The sequence below is a fragment of the Neovison vison genome, chromosome 1 (assembly GCF_020171115.1).
Source record: "Neovison vison isolate M4711 chromosome 1, ASM_NN_V1, whole genome shotgun sequence".
NCBI lineage: Eukaryota > Metazoa > Chordata > Mammalia > Carnivora > Mustelidae > Neogale > Neogale vison.
The window spans coordinates 275,880,681-275,893,652 of record NC_058091.1 but is presented as its reverse complement, the minus strand read 5'-3'; the positions used below and the strand labels follow the sequence as shown (position 1 = coordinate 275,893,652).

The window sequence follows — 12,972 nt, the reverse complement described above, 5'->3', positions numbered from 1 at the left end:
CCTCGCCCCCACGCCTGCACACGCTTGGTCAGCAATCTGCTGCGCTTGCAGATCCTGCCAGACGGTATCAAGTCTCTGATCTCACGTGACTGTCAAAACCACCCAGAAAGGGAGCGGGAGAGAAGGGAAACCGAAGCAGACTCGGAGACGACCCGTTAGAGAGCTAGGAAACCGCAGGGGGTGGACTGGGACCGAGGACGCCCGCCTCTCCCGTCGATCTCCCCTCAGCGCGGCCCTGGTCCTGATGCTGAGCACCCGGAGCGCGCACACCTGCGCGGGGGCAGGACGAGCCAGCCAATGGAGAACTCGCGTCCAGGAGGCGGGACGGGGAAGCCTCTACAGACCCAGCCTGCCCGAGAGGGATGCAGCTAATGAGCGCCTCGTGCTGGAGAGAGACGGCGGCTCGACCAATGAGAGGCGGAGGCCCGCCGGGCTGAAGGCGGAACAGCCTGTGGGGCGCCGGGGCGGGGCGGCTAGACCAGCGCCAACCCGCCAGCGCCGAACGCCGGCGTGCTGTCCGGATCGCCGCCCGCCATGGCCCGCGCTGCCCGGCTCCTCGCCGCGCTGGCCGCGCTCCTGGCCGCCGCCGCCACAGGCGGAGACGCCCGGCCCAGCAAAATCGGTGCGGGAAGGACGGGGTGGGGGGCTGCGCGGGGGAGGGCTGTGAGGGACAAGGGATCGTAGCCGGCAGCTACCGGGTGGGGGAAGGGGAAGGAAGCTGGGCGAGGGAGGGGTCCTCGGGAGAGGAACGGGCTGGAGAAGAGTCGAGGGACTGAGACTGGGCGAGGAAGGGGAGCGGTGGGAGGCAAGGTGCTGATGCCGGACGGCATGGGCTTGTGGCGACGGCTGCCTGGGGCGGAAAAGAGGCTTGGGACCGAACTGGCCACTGATCTCACCAGAAGGGCCAGGAGCATTGAGCATCTGCGGTGGACCTGGCTCTTTGCCAGGTGCCCCGATGGATGACAGAAAGGCCCGGGACTGGGTGATGTCATTCATAAAGGTCTATTGAGGGTCGTCTGTGAAGCAGGCACAGTGCTCCGTAGTTCCTGTCTGGAGGCGAGACTGCACAATACAGGGAAGTCAGTGGTAAGGCTAAGAAGGTACCCCGATGGGAAGAGCACTTCATCCATCTTCCAGGCTCCGGGAGGGCTCTGGAGGGCTTCCTAGAAGGAACATCTAAGCCAAAACCTGAGAGAATAGGAGAGAGAACGCAGGAAGGTCTGCTGGAGATCAATTTGCTGAATGACAGTGGAGAACTTTTAACAGCAGTCATCTTGGGTTTTATTAAAATATTTTATTTTGAAAATTTTCAGATGTACAGCAGAGTTGAAAGAACTGGATACACAGTGGTCAACTGTGTACTCACCACCTAGATTCTGCCCTTAGCAAACTGCTCCTGTACTTGCATTATTACATAACTATCTTCCCCTCCCTCCATGAATTCAACTTACATCTTAATGCATTTCAAAATAAACTGCAGGCATCAGGACATTTGCTAAATACTTCTTCCTGCATCTCATTGACTAGAGCTCCATATTTGTTTGCTCTTTCTATTAACAATTGTCAATTTTAACTCGACAGGGCTCTTAAAGCTATTCCAGTCCCTCACATATAAAATTCCCAGAGGCAGAGATGCTAGTCTTCTGGTGTCGGGGGACAGAGTCCCCACTCCACTAAGTTGCCCTCTCTGCCCCCTTATTGGCAGGGAAACGTGTCCCTTGAAAGCACCACAGACTTATTGGGCTAGTACAGTGCTAAGGCTTCTTTGGATTACAAAACTGCAGCTCAGGCCATAAAGGGTTAAGACAGATGAGCCTGCCAGAAATCAGTTTGGGACTGAGAGTCTAGGGTTTTCAGAGGAGAGAGAATCCTGAGAGCTAGAGCAGACAGAGAAGACCTCAGGGAGAAGGTGGATTTTGGCTCTGAAGGATGGGGAAGTTAGGCACCCTGTGTCTGGAAGGGCAGGGCACTCCTTTCATCTCCCAAAAAATGGGGAACAAGGCAAGACATTGCACATTGGCTCCGAAGGATGGGGAAGTTAGGCACCCTGTGTCTGGAAGGGCAGGGCACTCCTTTCATCTCCCAAAAAATGGGGAACAAGGCAAGATATTGCACACTGGCCCCTGGGAAGGGGCAGGGCCTCCTCCCAGCACTCCTGTTTCCAGCAGTACATGTCTGGTTGCCTGCCAGGTCCCTGCCTACCTGGCCCAGCGGTCACCCAGGGCAGGACACTTGTCAATGCCAAGATGCTTGGTAGCTTTTCTGATTGTCCTCATCTTGGTGGTTTGGATTCTACACATAAGATTGTGGAGCTTTCCTGTGAGGATGGCTTCACCCCCAGCCTGCTGCAGGGTCAAATCTGAATACTTCTGTGTGACATTGGACTCTTTACCCCCACCCCCACAGTTCCACACACCACCCTGTTTGTGCTGTTCTCTTCAGGGAGAATGTGCTTCTGCTGCCAGGCAAAGCCGATCATCCTCCAGGGCTCTGGTCAGACATTACTTCCCCTGCGAGGCCTGTGTCTCCATGTGCTCATGCACAATACGTTGCTTCCTCCTCAGGATTCCTGGGAACCCTGTTGTCGCACGGGTCACATGTTGTCATAGCTTGCAGTGCTCGAGTCTGTCTGCCCACTCCCTGCCTGAGCTCAGGAGGACAAAAGCCGTGCTTGATTCTCTTGGGCCCTAGCGTGTCTTATCATGGACCAGGGAGTGGGTGTCGGTTTGTGGGCATTGAATGCGCTGCTTCTCAATGAGGTGAGCTCTTCTGCTTCCCCAGAGCCCTGTGGGCAGCTTCGAGGCCTCATGATATTAGTTCCTCTGAAAAATGGATAACGTGGGACTCTGTCACAGACAGGAAGGGAGCGCACTGGTTGAAAAAGGTTAAGGGCACTCTTAGAAATGGCTTTGTAAACACTGAAAAGGAGGAAGTGTTTGGTTTTTTTTTTCCAAGATGCAGCAAATACTTAGCTTTACTGCCTGCCAGGGTCTGGGGGGCCTAGGGAGCTGCTCTCAGTCCTTAAATGGACCAGTGAAGGATAGTGTGTGTGCAAGAATAAGGCCCCGGGGAAGGAGCATGTGCTGGAGGAATATGTGGGAGTGACACCTGACTTGTCTTAGGTGAGTGAGGCAAGCGAAACTTTAATTGCACACAGCGGCCCTAGAAGCAGCAAGGCAAAAGGCGATAGCGTTCCCAAAAAAGGAAGCAACATAGGCCAAAACACAAGTGTGAGAGAGCAAAGTTATGGGCTCCACAGCCAAAGAAGTCGAGGCAAATAAGGGGGAGAGGTGGGGGTGGGGCAGGGAGTGCCCAAGTAAATGGAGGCCAGATCAAAAAGACCTTTGCGTTTTTGCCTTCTTGACAGGACCTAGGCGGTCTGTCATGGGTCCAACAGGGGTCTGGGAAGGAAAAATCAACGCCAAATTTACCTCCTTTTCTATTTAGACAGACTGCCAGATGGGAGGAAGGCTGGGTCTCAAATTGTGGGAGGTGTGGCTGTCCAGTTCAGTAGCTCCATAGCTGCCCTGCTGTCTTGGCACAGTGCTGTTATGAGTATCTAGATTAGGCTGTCTGGACAGTGGTGCCTGGTAACCCACAGAGCCCACATTGCCAGTGAAACATTTTACCAGTGACTTGGATGAGAGTACCCACTGCTTATGAACCAAGTTTGCAAATAGCAGGAAAGCAGGAGGCACAGTGAAGACAGTAGATGATGAGATCCCCAAAGACATCAAAGCTAAAACTTGGATGAACAAGAGTCCAAACCGGCATAGGGTGCCCTGCACAATAGTGAGAGGTCCGTCCCAGGCTGCATTCCAGTCTTGGCAAACAGCAAACGTAGAAGTGATTAAAGTGTCAGGTGGTAGGTTGTCCTAGACAAAGGGTTGGCGGACTTCAGTGAAGGGCCAGGGAGTAAACACCTCAGGCTTTGCAGGCCATAGGGTCTCTGCGGCAAGTACTTTTCTCTGCCACCCTAGTGTGAAAGCAGCCGTAAGTAGGCTCCAGACGGAGGGTGTCCCAGTAGAACTCTGTTTGCAAAAACAGTTGTGGCCTAGAATTGGCCCGCAGGCTATAGTTTGCTGACCCCTGGATTAAGGAGTCATTTCCAAACACTGATCTTGCGTAACAGTACCTGCAGTGACCAGGTTTTCACCAATTCAGAATGAAATAAAAATAGGGACAATGTAGTGAGTTTGTATAAAACTAAATGTATTCTCTTTACATGATCATCCAGAATGTTGAGATTCTTTCCTGCTAATGTGTCTTTTTCATTATAAAATGAGCGTTACAGTAGGTGACAATTTTCAGGTTGTCCTTTGCTCTCTGCAAATAGCTTTACTAAAAAACCAGCCTGCAGATTTCCTTTCTGAGAAGTGATAAGTAGATGAAATGCAGGGGCCTGGGAACCACCTCCCAGGGGGTGTCAGCGTGGGACCTGCGGCCTTACCACCGCCTGCGCTGTCTCTCCCCTCTCTGCCTCCCTGGCCTGCTGACAGCCGTGGTTGGAGCCGGAATCGGGGGCTCCGCCGTAGCCCATTTCCTCCAGCAACACTTCGGGCCCCGGGTACAGATCGACGTATTTGAGAAGGGGACTGTGGGTGGCCGCCTGGCCACCATCTCTGTCAACAAGCAGCATTACGAGAGCGGGGCCGCCTCCTTCCACTCCCTGAGCCTGCACATGCAGGACTTCGTCAAGCAGCTGGGTGAGTGCGTTGCACCAAAGTCCTCTCCCCCCACCCCACCCCCCGTGTGTCTTGCCCAGGGCTGGTGGCAACCACTGGGCTTCTCCCAGATGGCCCTGGAGGTCAGGGCCAGAGGGTCATGTAGCCCCATCTCCTCGTTTTACAGATGGAGCATCTGAGACCAGAGAGGGGAAGGAACTTGCCTGAGGTTACACAGTGAGTTAGTTGCAGAGCGGGGATTAGAACCCAAGCCAGTTTCTTTCCCTTTTGACTTGCTGCCTCTCGGTAGCCATAATTATAATGTCTTCCATGTGCTGTGTGCTTGCCAGGTACCTGGCATCCTTCCAGGTGGGATGTAGGCATTCCGTCCTCCCTACCCAGCCACCCTCCTGTAAGGCAGGTGTTAGGTCTCCTGAGGAAGGGAAGGCTCAGAGGGTTTCCACACCTTTGCTGCGGCCCCACTGCCGAGGAGTAAGAGCTGAATTCAACCCCAGCAGCAACTAGTGAAACCACAGACACCAGTCCTGTTTGACACACAAGCTCTGCTTCTCAGAAGGGACCAGGTGTGCTAAAGAGAGCTAAGTGGCAAACACACATAGATACTCATCGCAGCGTTGCTGGAGGTAGCAGAAGGTTGAAAACATCCCACCTGCCCCCCCACTGGGATCTGAGAGTAAATACTGCTGAAGTGCACAGCAGCCAGACTGGGGAAGTCCTTCAGGCCTAGTGTAGAGCACTTGCAGAGACACAGCGTGTCAGTAGGATGCAGAGCTGCAGAGAGTATGTGGGGGCGGAGGAGGACTGACTCCTGGCTATACCCATCCTTAGGAGTGTTGGCAGAAAATCTCTGGAAGGATGCCGAAGGAATGTGGCCTCCACGATGGGGAACTTGGTGGCTCAGGGACAGGAATGGGGGGGAAGAAACAGAAGCCTGTGACTTGGGGCAGGTCCTAGAAGCTAAGCCTCGGTTTCTACATCTTTAACTAGGGGCTGCTGTCACCTGTTCTGCCTCTTCCCAGGCTGAGAAAGGATGAAGCGAGATGCTAAAGTCCCGGTGCTCTGTAGGCTGTCACGTGTGGACGGTTGCAAAGAGCCGGGACTCTGCCCAGGCGGTCTTGGTGCCGGGGCTTGCCATCCAAGAGCCAGCAGTCAGTCCCTGGCCATTCCAGGATGACAGCTGAATTCCCCGCACTCGTGGCTGAGTGCATCCCTATTCAAAAAAACCACTGTAAACTGGTACATGACTTTAAATCTTACGTCTTTATCAACCAGCCTGCCCGGGGCATGTGTTGACGGTTCCAAACAAGCAGCACAGAGGAGCAGACCGTGGCTAGCTCTTCCCTTTAACGGAGCCAGTCCATTTGCATCCTTCAGGAGGACCCTAAATGTCGCTCAGGCACTGCTAGATCTCCTGGGGGTGAGGGGCGCTCTGAGAGGGACCTGAGGGGCTCCTGCCTGTCCCCTCAGGCCTGAGGCACCGGCGAGAGGTGGTGGGCAGGAGCGCCATCTTCAGCGGGGAGCACTTCGTGCTGGAGGAGACAGACTGGTACCTGCTGAACCTCTTCCGCCTCTGGTGGCACTACGGCATCAGCTTCCTGCGACTGCAGATGTGGGTGGAGGAGGTCATGGAGAAGTTCATGAGGTACGCCAGGCGGGGCTTGCAAACGCCGCCGCCTACAAGGACACCCCCCGGGTGTGCGGAAGCAGAGGCAGCTGGTGGGAGAGGAGAGCGGGCAGTGGGCTGTCCCGAAGAACAGAGCCCTTTCTGAAGGGGGTGTCTAGCACTCTCCCCTGTGGGAATGCCGATCTCCTGTGGCTAGGTCTTCCGGTTTTCTAGAAGATGCCAGAAATCCAGAGTGATGTATGAAATCTCCTGGTTTTTCAGTATATGTAACCAATTCATCTTAGAAATAAGCCAAATGAAGCACATCTAGAGGCCTTTTACAGCGGCAGGCTGCTCCCTTATAAGCCCAACTGACCCCCGGTTTTCCCATGTAGAACAAACTCCTTTTTCGCCACTTCCCTCCTGCTTGGGCCCTGGCCTCCTCCCCCACTCCTTCATATGATGAGGACAAGTGGTCCGATGTCACTGTGTCTGCTTCTCACCGTTCACCCACTCGCCACCTGGCACGCCAGCTCTCCCCTGAGGGTCCTCCTTGCTTCCTGGCCCAGAGGCAGCCATTCAGGATGGCCTCCCGGCCTCCTTGCTGGGTCCTAGTGCTTTGCCACCCTTCTCACCTCCACACCTATGCCCTTCATGGCATCCCTACCTGTTACTTACCAGGAATCCCCCAGACGTAATGTCCTTACCCTTCTGACGTCTTTCCCCCTTGTCCATTTTACCCAACCTACAATGCTGATTTTCTTTCATGGAGAGGAACTCTATCTGGATGTCCCATTATGACCCGACTCAGCACGTTGACAAAGCAGCCCAGGTAGAGGCAGCATTTCAAAGACCAGTGCCTCCGGAACTCCATCAGCTGGTCAGCCCCTGAGACTGGGGCTGCTGTGGAGGGGCGAGACAGGAGCTCGCTGGCGTGCATGGGAGCCCCGTCGGATGAGGCCGGGAGGGAGGCCAGGCTGGCCTAGCACAGAACATGACAACACTGGTGTGAGGCCAGTCCCACCGGGTCCACCGTGGCCCTAGAAGCCAGCGCAGAGTGCACGCTGCTGAAGCGAGCAATGTGACGGGGGGGTGGGCTGTGGCCCACTGCCTGGCAGTCCCCCATGGACGAGAAGAGGATTGTACCCTCAGGCAGGGCAGTTCAGACACCGTAATTGTCCTTTGGCAGTGCCGTGGGGAAACCAGGTCTAGTGGGGCTCCAGAGAGTTTGCCCTGCCCCCCTGCGCTGTCCCTATAGTTGGGGGAGACCCACCAGCGTCCGCAGACAGGCCAAGAAACCAGCCTCCTCTCTTACCCTCCTCGTGGAGAGGCAGGGCGGGGCCCTGCTGGGCCGCCCAGGTGCTGGGAGCCAGGACTGGCTGGTCAGCTGGCATAGGGGCTGCAGCTCTGCGTGTCTTCCAGGATCTACAAGTACCAGGCCCACGGTTACGCTTTCTCCGGCGTGGAGGAGCTGCTGTACTCTCTGGGAGAGTCTGCCTTCGTCAACATGACCCAGCGCTCCGTGGCCGAGTCCCTGCTCCAAGTGGGCGTCACTCAGCGCTTTATCGACGATGTCGTCTCTGCTGTCCTGCGGGCCAGCTATGGCCAGTCTGCAGCAATGCCTGCCTTCGCCGGTGAGCCTCTGCCCTCGGCCTGCCTCCTGCCCTTCCCTGGCCCACAGCACCCAGGATGGGCTGCCACCCCCACCCCACCCCCCGCCAGTGTCAACCCCACACCCACCAGGCTCAGTACAGCTGTCTAAGCACATTCCTGCCTCAACCCTCTTTGATTCTGGCATCGGCCCTCCAGGCTGCCAGGAAATGATGTTCACCCCATTTCTCAGATGGTGGAAGCAAAGCTCAGCTCTTAGTTCCAGTGTGTTTCCACCGCTCCTGCTGGGGCTGGTTTCAGAACCTGGCCTGCTGGGGCCAGTGGGCGTGTACATAACCTGCCACCCTCCAGCTCAGGCCAGGGCCCTTCTCTCCTCCCCGCCTCCTAACGTGGAAGGTGCAAGCTCAGTCCTTGGTCCGCGTCTCAACTACTCACACTTCCATCCACCAACTCCCAAGCACGACTTCCAGCCCTGACCTCCCTTCAGGACTGCAGACTCACGTGTCCAGTGCTACCCTTACGTCCCACTGGTGGGCCTGGTGGGCACTCAAGGTGGCCAAACCTGAGCTCTTGACCTTCCCCTCAAGCCCACCTCTCTGAGAGTCTTCCATAGCTCCTTCCATTGCTCCAGCCAAAACCCGGACTGGTGCCTTCTCTGATATCCATCACATATCATATCTCATCTGCAAAGGAAGGAAGGAAGGGAGGGAGGGAGGGAGGGAAAGAAAGAGAGGAGAGGAAGGAAAGGAAACAAAAAAGGGAAGGAAAGGAATCTGCTTTGCCTTCCACTTAGAGCCAGAATCTTACCACTTCCCAGCACTGCTTCCTCCCTGGTCCAACAGATTACTGCAAGTCTCCTGCCAGGCCCCCCTCCCCCACCCCTCGTCCCCTTCCCCCTGCAGGCTATTCTTAACACATCAGCTGGTTGAGCCTTTTAAAACAAAGACACATCAGATCAGACCTAGGTTGACCTACATTGTAAGGTCTATAAGGGCTCCCACTTGCCTTCAGATAAAAGCCAAGAGTCCTTCCAGTGGCCTGCAAGGCCACCATGGTCCAGGCCCCACCACCTCCCTGCTCCCTCACCCCAGCCCAGCCTCTCTGGACCCCTTTGCATGTCTCCTGCATTCCAGATGCACTCCTACCTTGGAGCTTCTGGGCAGCCATCCCTCCACTCGGAACATTCTTCCCTGAGACACAGTCATGGTAAACTCTTACTCCCTAAAATGTCTTTGTGCAAATGTTCCTTTTCATTGCTGCTGTCGCATCACCCAGTTTTCAGTCCCATGGACACCTCCTCCCACCCCCTGCAGTGCCAGTCCCCCTACCCGGCAGCATCATTTACTTCTTTCGCCTCTTTCCCCTAGAATGTCAGCTTCCCAAGGGCAAGAAGCTCTGTCTCCTTTGCTCACCGACGTACCCCCGACCCTTTGCTCACCGACGTACCCCCGACCCTTAGAAAACCCCAAAGACCCATGATCCCAGGATCCTGGACCCGTGGAGGCACTCAGCCCATTTTTGTTGAATAAATGAACGAAAAGGTGTATATTTGACAAGCATCTTCCTAGTGTCCAGGATGCTATCCCTCTCGCTGCTGGCTTGGCTGGCTCCCTTCCAGCCATGAGGTCCCGCCAGCTGTCCCCTCAGCGAGGCTCTCCTGCTCACTCTTCAGTAGCTTGTGTGTATCCTTGAAGATACAGTTCATATACCACACAATTGACCCATTGGTATTTTTAAAGATTTTATCTTTAAGTAATCCCTGTACCCAACAACCCAGCGCAGAGCTCGAACTCACAACCCTGAGATCCAAAGTCGCACCTTCCACTGACTGAGTCAGCCAGGTGCCCCCAATTCACCGATGTAAAGTGAATTTGAGCTGTGCATCCATTATCGCAATCAATTTTAGGGTATTCTCAATGCCTCCAGAATCCCACACACCTGTAGCCATCACCTCCTGGACAACCCGCCGCCTTCTAGCCCTGGGCAACCATAAATCCACTCTGCTTCTAGGGATTTGCCACTTCTGGGCAGTCTGTACAAACAGAATCTTACCATCTGTGATCTTTTATACATGGTCCTGGCACTGAGCGTGTTTTCGGTTGATAGCCTTGTGAATTTTGCTGTATTTGTGCATATGTTGTCTCTCCATGCCCGTGTTGGGGGATTCTTGGCCTGACGGGGGGAGGCCCAGCAGGTAGGATGGTGCTGGACTCTGCAGCCTCACAGCCCAGTGATTCTGAGAACCCACTGGCCACTCTCCCCCCTCCCAGGAGCCATGTCACTAGCTGGGGCCCAGGGCAGCCTGTGGTCTGTGGAGGGAGGCAACAAGCTGGTTTGCTCCGGCCTGCTGAAGCTCACCAAGGCCAACGTGATCCACGCCACAGTGACCTCTGTGACCCTGCAAAATACGGGTGAGTGAGCAGAGCAGGGTGCATGGCCACTCTGTTTCCTAGACCAGGGGTGCTTCCACCAGCCTGTCCCTAAACCCTGGTCTGGGAAAGGCTGCCGAGTGGTTCCAAAAAACCTGTGGGAAGCTCCAGCACTGCCAAGTGACACCAGAGGGCACTGTCGTCCCGATTCTAATGTCAGAGCCAGAAGGCTGAGACTCCCCTCCAGCCAGCCCCGTTCATTTGACTTTGAGCCTCAGCCTTGCCCCAGTCCCTCCAGCAACTGAGCCGCAGAGCTAGAGCAAAAGCTCCAGACTCCTGACTCCCAGTCCAGTGCTTCCTCTGCAGCCACACCAGTGTGGAAAGCCCAGGACCCAGCATCCGGAGGGTCCTGCTACACCCAAAGCCTCGTACCCTCAGCTCTAGGCCCCAAATGGACATCAATGGGTAGTGGCGAGAAGTAAATTGACTTTTGTACTCTATTCTCTCTCCTTCCAGAAGGGAAACCCTTGTACTATGTGGAGTACGAGAACGAGGTGGGCAACGGGTCTGACTTCTATGACATAGTGGTCATCGCCACACCCCTGCACCTGGATAACAGCAGCAGCTCCATCACCTTTGAGGGCTTCGACCCACCCATCGATGCTGCCCAGGGCTCTTTCCAGCCCACCGTGGTCTCCTTGGTCCATGGCTACCTCAACTCTTCCTACTTCGGTTTCCCCGACCCTAAGCTCTTCCCCTTCGCCAGCATCCTCACCACAGACTTCCCCAACTTCTTCTGCGCCCTGGACAACATCTGTCCGGTCAACATCTCGGCCAACTTCCGGCGGAAGCAGCCCCAGGAGGCCGCCGTCTGGCGTGTCCAGTCCCCCAAGCCCCTCCTCCGGTCCCAGCTGAAGACCCTCTTCCGCTCCTACTACTCGGTGCAGACTGCCGAGTGGCGGGCCCATCCTGTGTATGGCTCCCCCGGCACCCTCCCGCGCTTCGCCCTCCACGACCAGCTCTTCCACCTCAATGCCCTGGAGTGGGCGGCCAGCTCGGTGGAGGTGATGGCCGTGGCTGCCAAGAACGTGGCCCTGCTGGCCTACAACCGCTGGTACCAGGACCTGGACAAGATCGACCAAAAGGACCTGATACACAAGGTGAAAACCGAGCTGTGAGGGGTCTGGGGAGAGCCGGGGAGCGCCCGACCCCCGCGGAAGACGGCTCACCTCCACAGCAGCCCGGGCTGGGCAGGCTGCGCTGGCCACCAGGCCTCGTGTGGCAAGCCGCTGCCCCTGCCGGCCTGGTCGCTGCAGCCCACTCTGCCTTTCTCTCTTAAGGACTTTCACAGTGTTTGCTTCTTGTTAAGGGGAGACTAAGAGAGGGAAGGAAATTCAAGCCTGTGTATTCATTTTATTTATTTTTTTTTAAGAAGAAATAAAAATCCATCTCTCCAGCTGCTTCTAATTTGGTTTCCTAAGGGGAAAATGGGAGTGACTGGGGAGGAAATAAGGGGCAGAGAATGCCAAGTCACATTTCTTTATTGCTTCTCATTGCCTACTCCCAAAATGTATGTGAGGCAGCACCTACAATGAAACCGGGGTGCCTGGATGGCTCGGTTGAGCGGCCGGCTCTTGTTTTCAGCTCAGGTCATGATTTAGAGTCCTGGGATCAAAGCCCTGCCTCAGGCTCTGGGCTCTGTGTTCAGCAGGGAGTCTGCGTAAGATTCTCTCTTGCCCCTCTCCCTGCTTGTTCTCTCTTTCTTTCTCTTGCCTCGTCTCTCTCGAATAAGTAAATCTTTAATAAAAACCAAGACATGTACCAGATGGTTACAAATAAAGTAGAAGACCAGAAAACATAAGACATGGTAATAGCTCCTATTTCCTATGTGCTTGCTAGATATGAGGTACCTAGTTAAATACTAGGGTACTAGGTACTAGGTACCTAGACACCACCTCTCAACAAGCCTCTTAACAATACTGAGTATTAGGAGAGATGACTGTGGTAGGACCCAAGGAAGAGATGGTTACTGAGATATTCACCTCAGTGAAACTGTTAGTATACCTCTGAGCTTCCTGGCAACCAGGGGGAAAAGGGGAATACACCAGGCCATTGGGGAAAAAAAGCTTTTCCTTGGCACCTGGAAGAGTTGACCATTCTGTCCATTATGCAAGGGTTGAAGAGTAACACAGTGGATCTTTCTTGCAAGAATACAAGTTCCCAGGGCACCTGGGTGGCTCAGTGGATTAAGCCACTGCCTTCGGCTCAGGTCATGATCTCGGGGTCCTGGGATCGAGTCCCACATCGGACTCTGCTCGGCGGAGAGCCTGCTTCCTCCTCTCTCTCTCTGCCTGCCTCTCTGCATACTTGTGATCTTTCTCTGTCAAATAAATAAATTCTTAAAAAGAAAAAAATACAAGGTCCCAGATGGGGGAGGGCAGCCCTACCTTACCCACAAACATTCACCCCAGCAGAAGAAAGAATGAAAAAGTGTCAGAAGGAGTTCTGAGATGAAGCTGAGTCTGATGCCCAGCTCCCACCCAGACTGCTAATCTGGCTCTGGAGGAGGGCCCAGAAACCGTGAGGACACGACACAGCCGAACAGCACTGATACTGTGCTTTCCTAACAGGAATGGCTCCCAAGGTCATCCTACAAACTTCCCTCTTTCTGTAAAGATGGTGACAACAGCCCAGCATGAGGAAA

The 12,972-nt window shown here is 54.9% G+C and overlaps 1 protein-coding gene across 1 annotated transcript; it reads left to right on the top strand.

Annotated features, from left to right (window-relative positions):
• The first annotated feature begins 521 nt into the window (after positions 1–521).
• PCYOX1L (prenylcysteine oxidase 1 like) lies at positions 522–11,677 on the top strand. Its single transcript, XM_044231732.1, has 6 exons — positions 522–622; positions 4,500–4,706; positions 6,153–6,327; positions 7,711–7,922; positions 10,170–10,310; positions 10,785–11,677. The coding sequence occupies exons 1-6, from the start codon at positions 535–537 to the stop codon at positions 11,444–11,446; spliced, it is 1,485 nt and encodes a 494-aa protein (XP_044087667.1). The 5' UTR covers positions 522–534; the 3' UTR covers positions 11,447–11,677.
• The last annotated feature ends 1,295 nt before the right edge of the window (positions 11,678–12,972 follow it).

Bases quoted from the DNA above. Each gene is read 5' to 3' on its own strand.
- PCYOX1L (XM_044231732.1), top strand. From the start codon at position 535: ATGGCCCGCGCTGCCCGGCTCCTCGCCGCGCTGGCCGCGCTCCTGGCC. The intron at 623-4,499 runs GTGCGGGAAGGA...GCCTGCTGACAG, and splicing joins CGCCCGGCCCAGCAAAATCG to CCGTGGTTGGAGCCGGAATC. The intron at 4,707-6,152 runs GTGAGTGCGTTG...CTGTCCCCTCAG, and splicing joins GGACTTCGTCAAGCAGCTGG to GCCTGAGGCACCGGCGAGAG.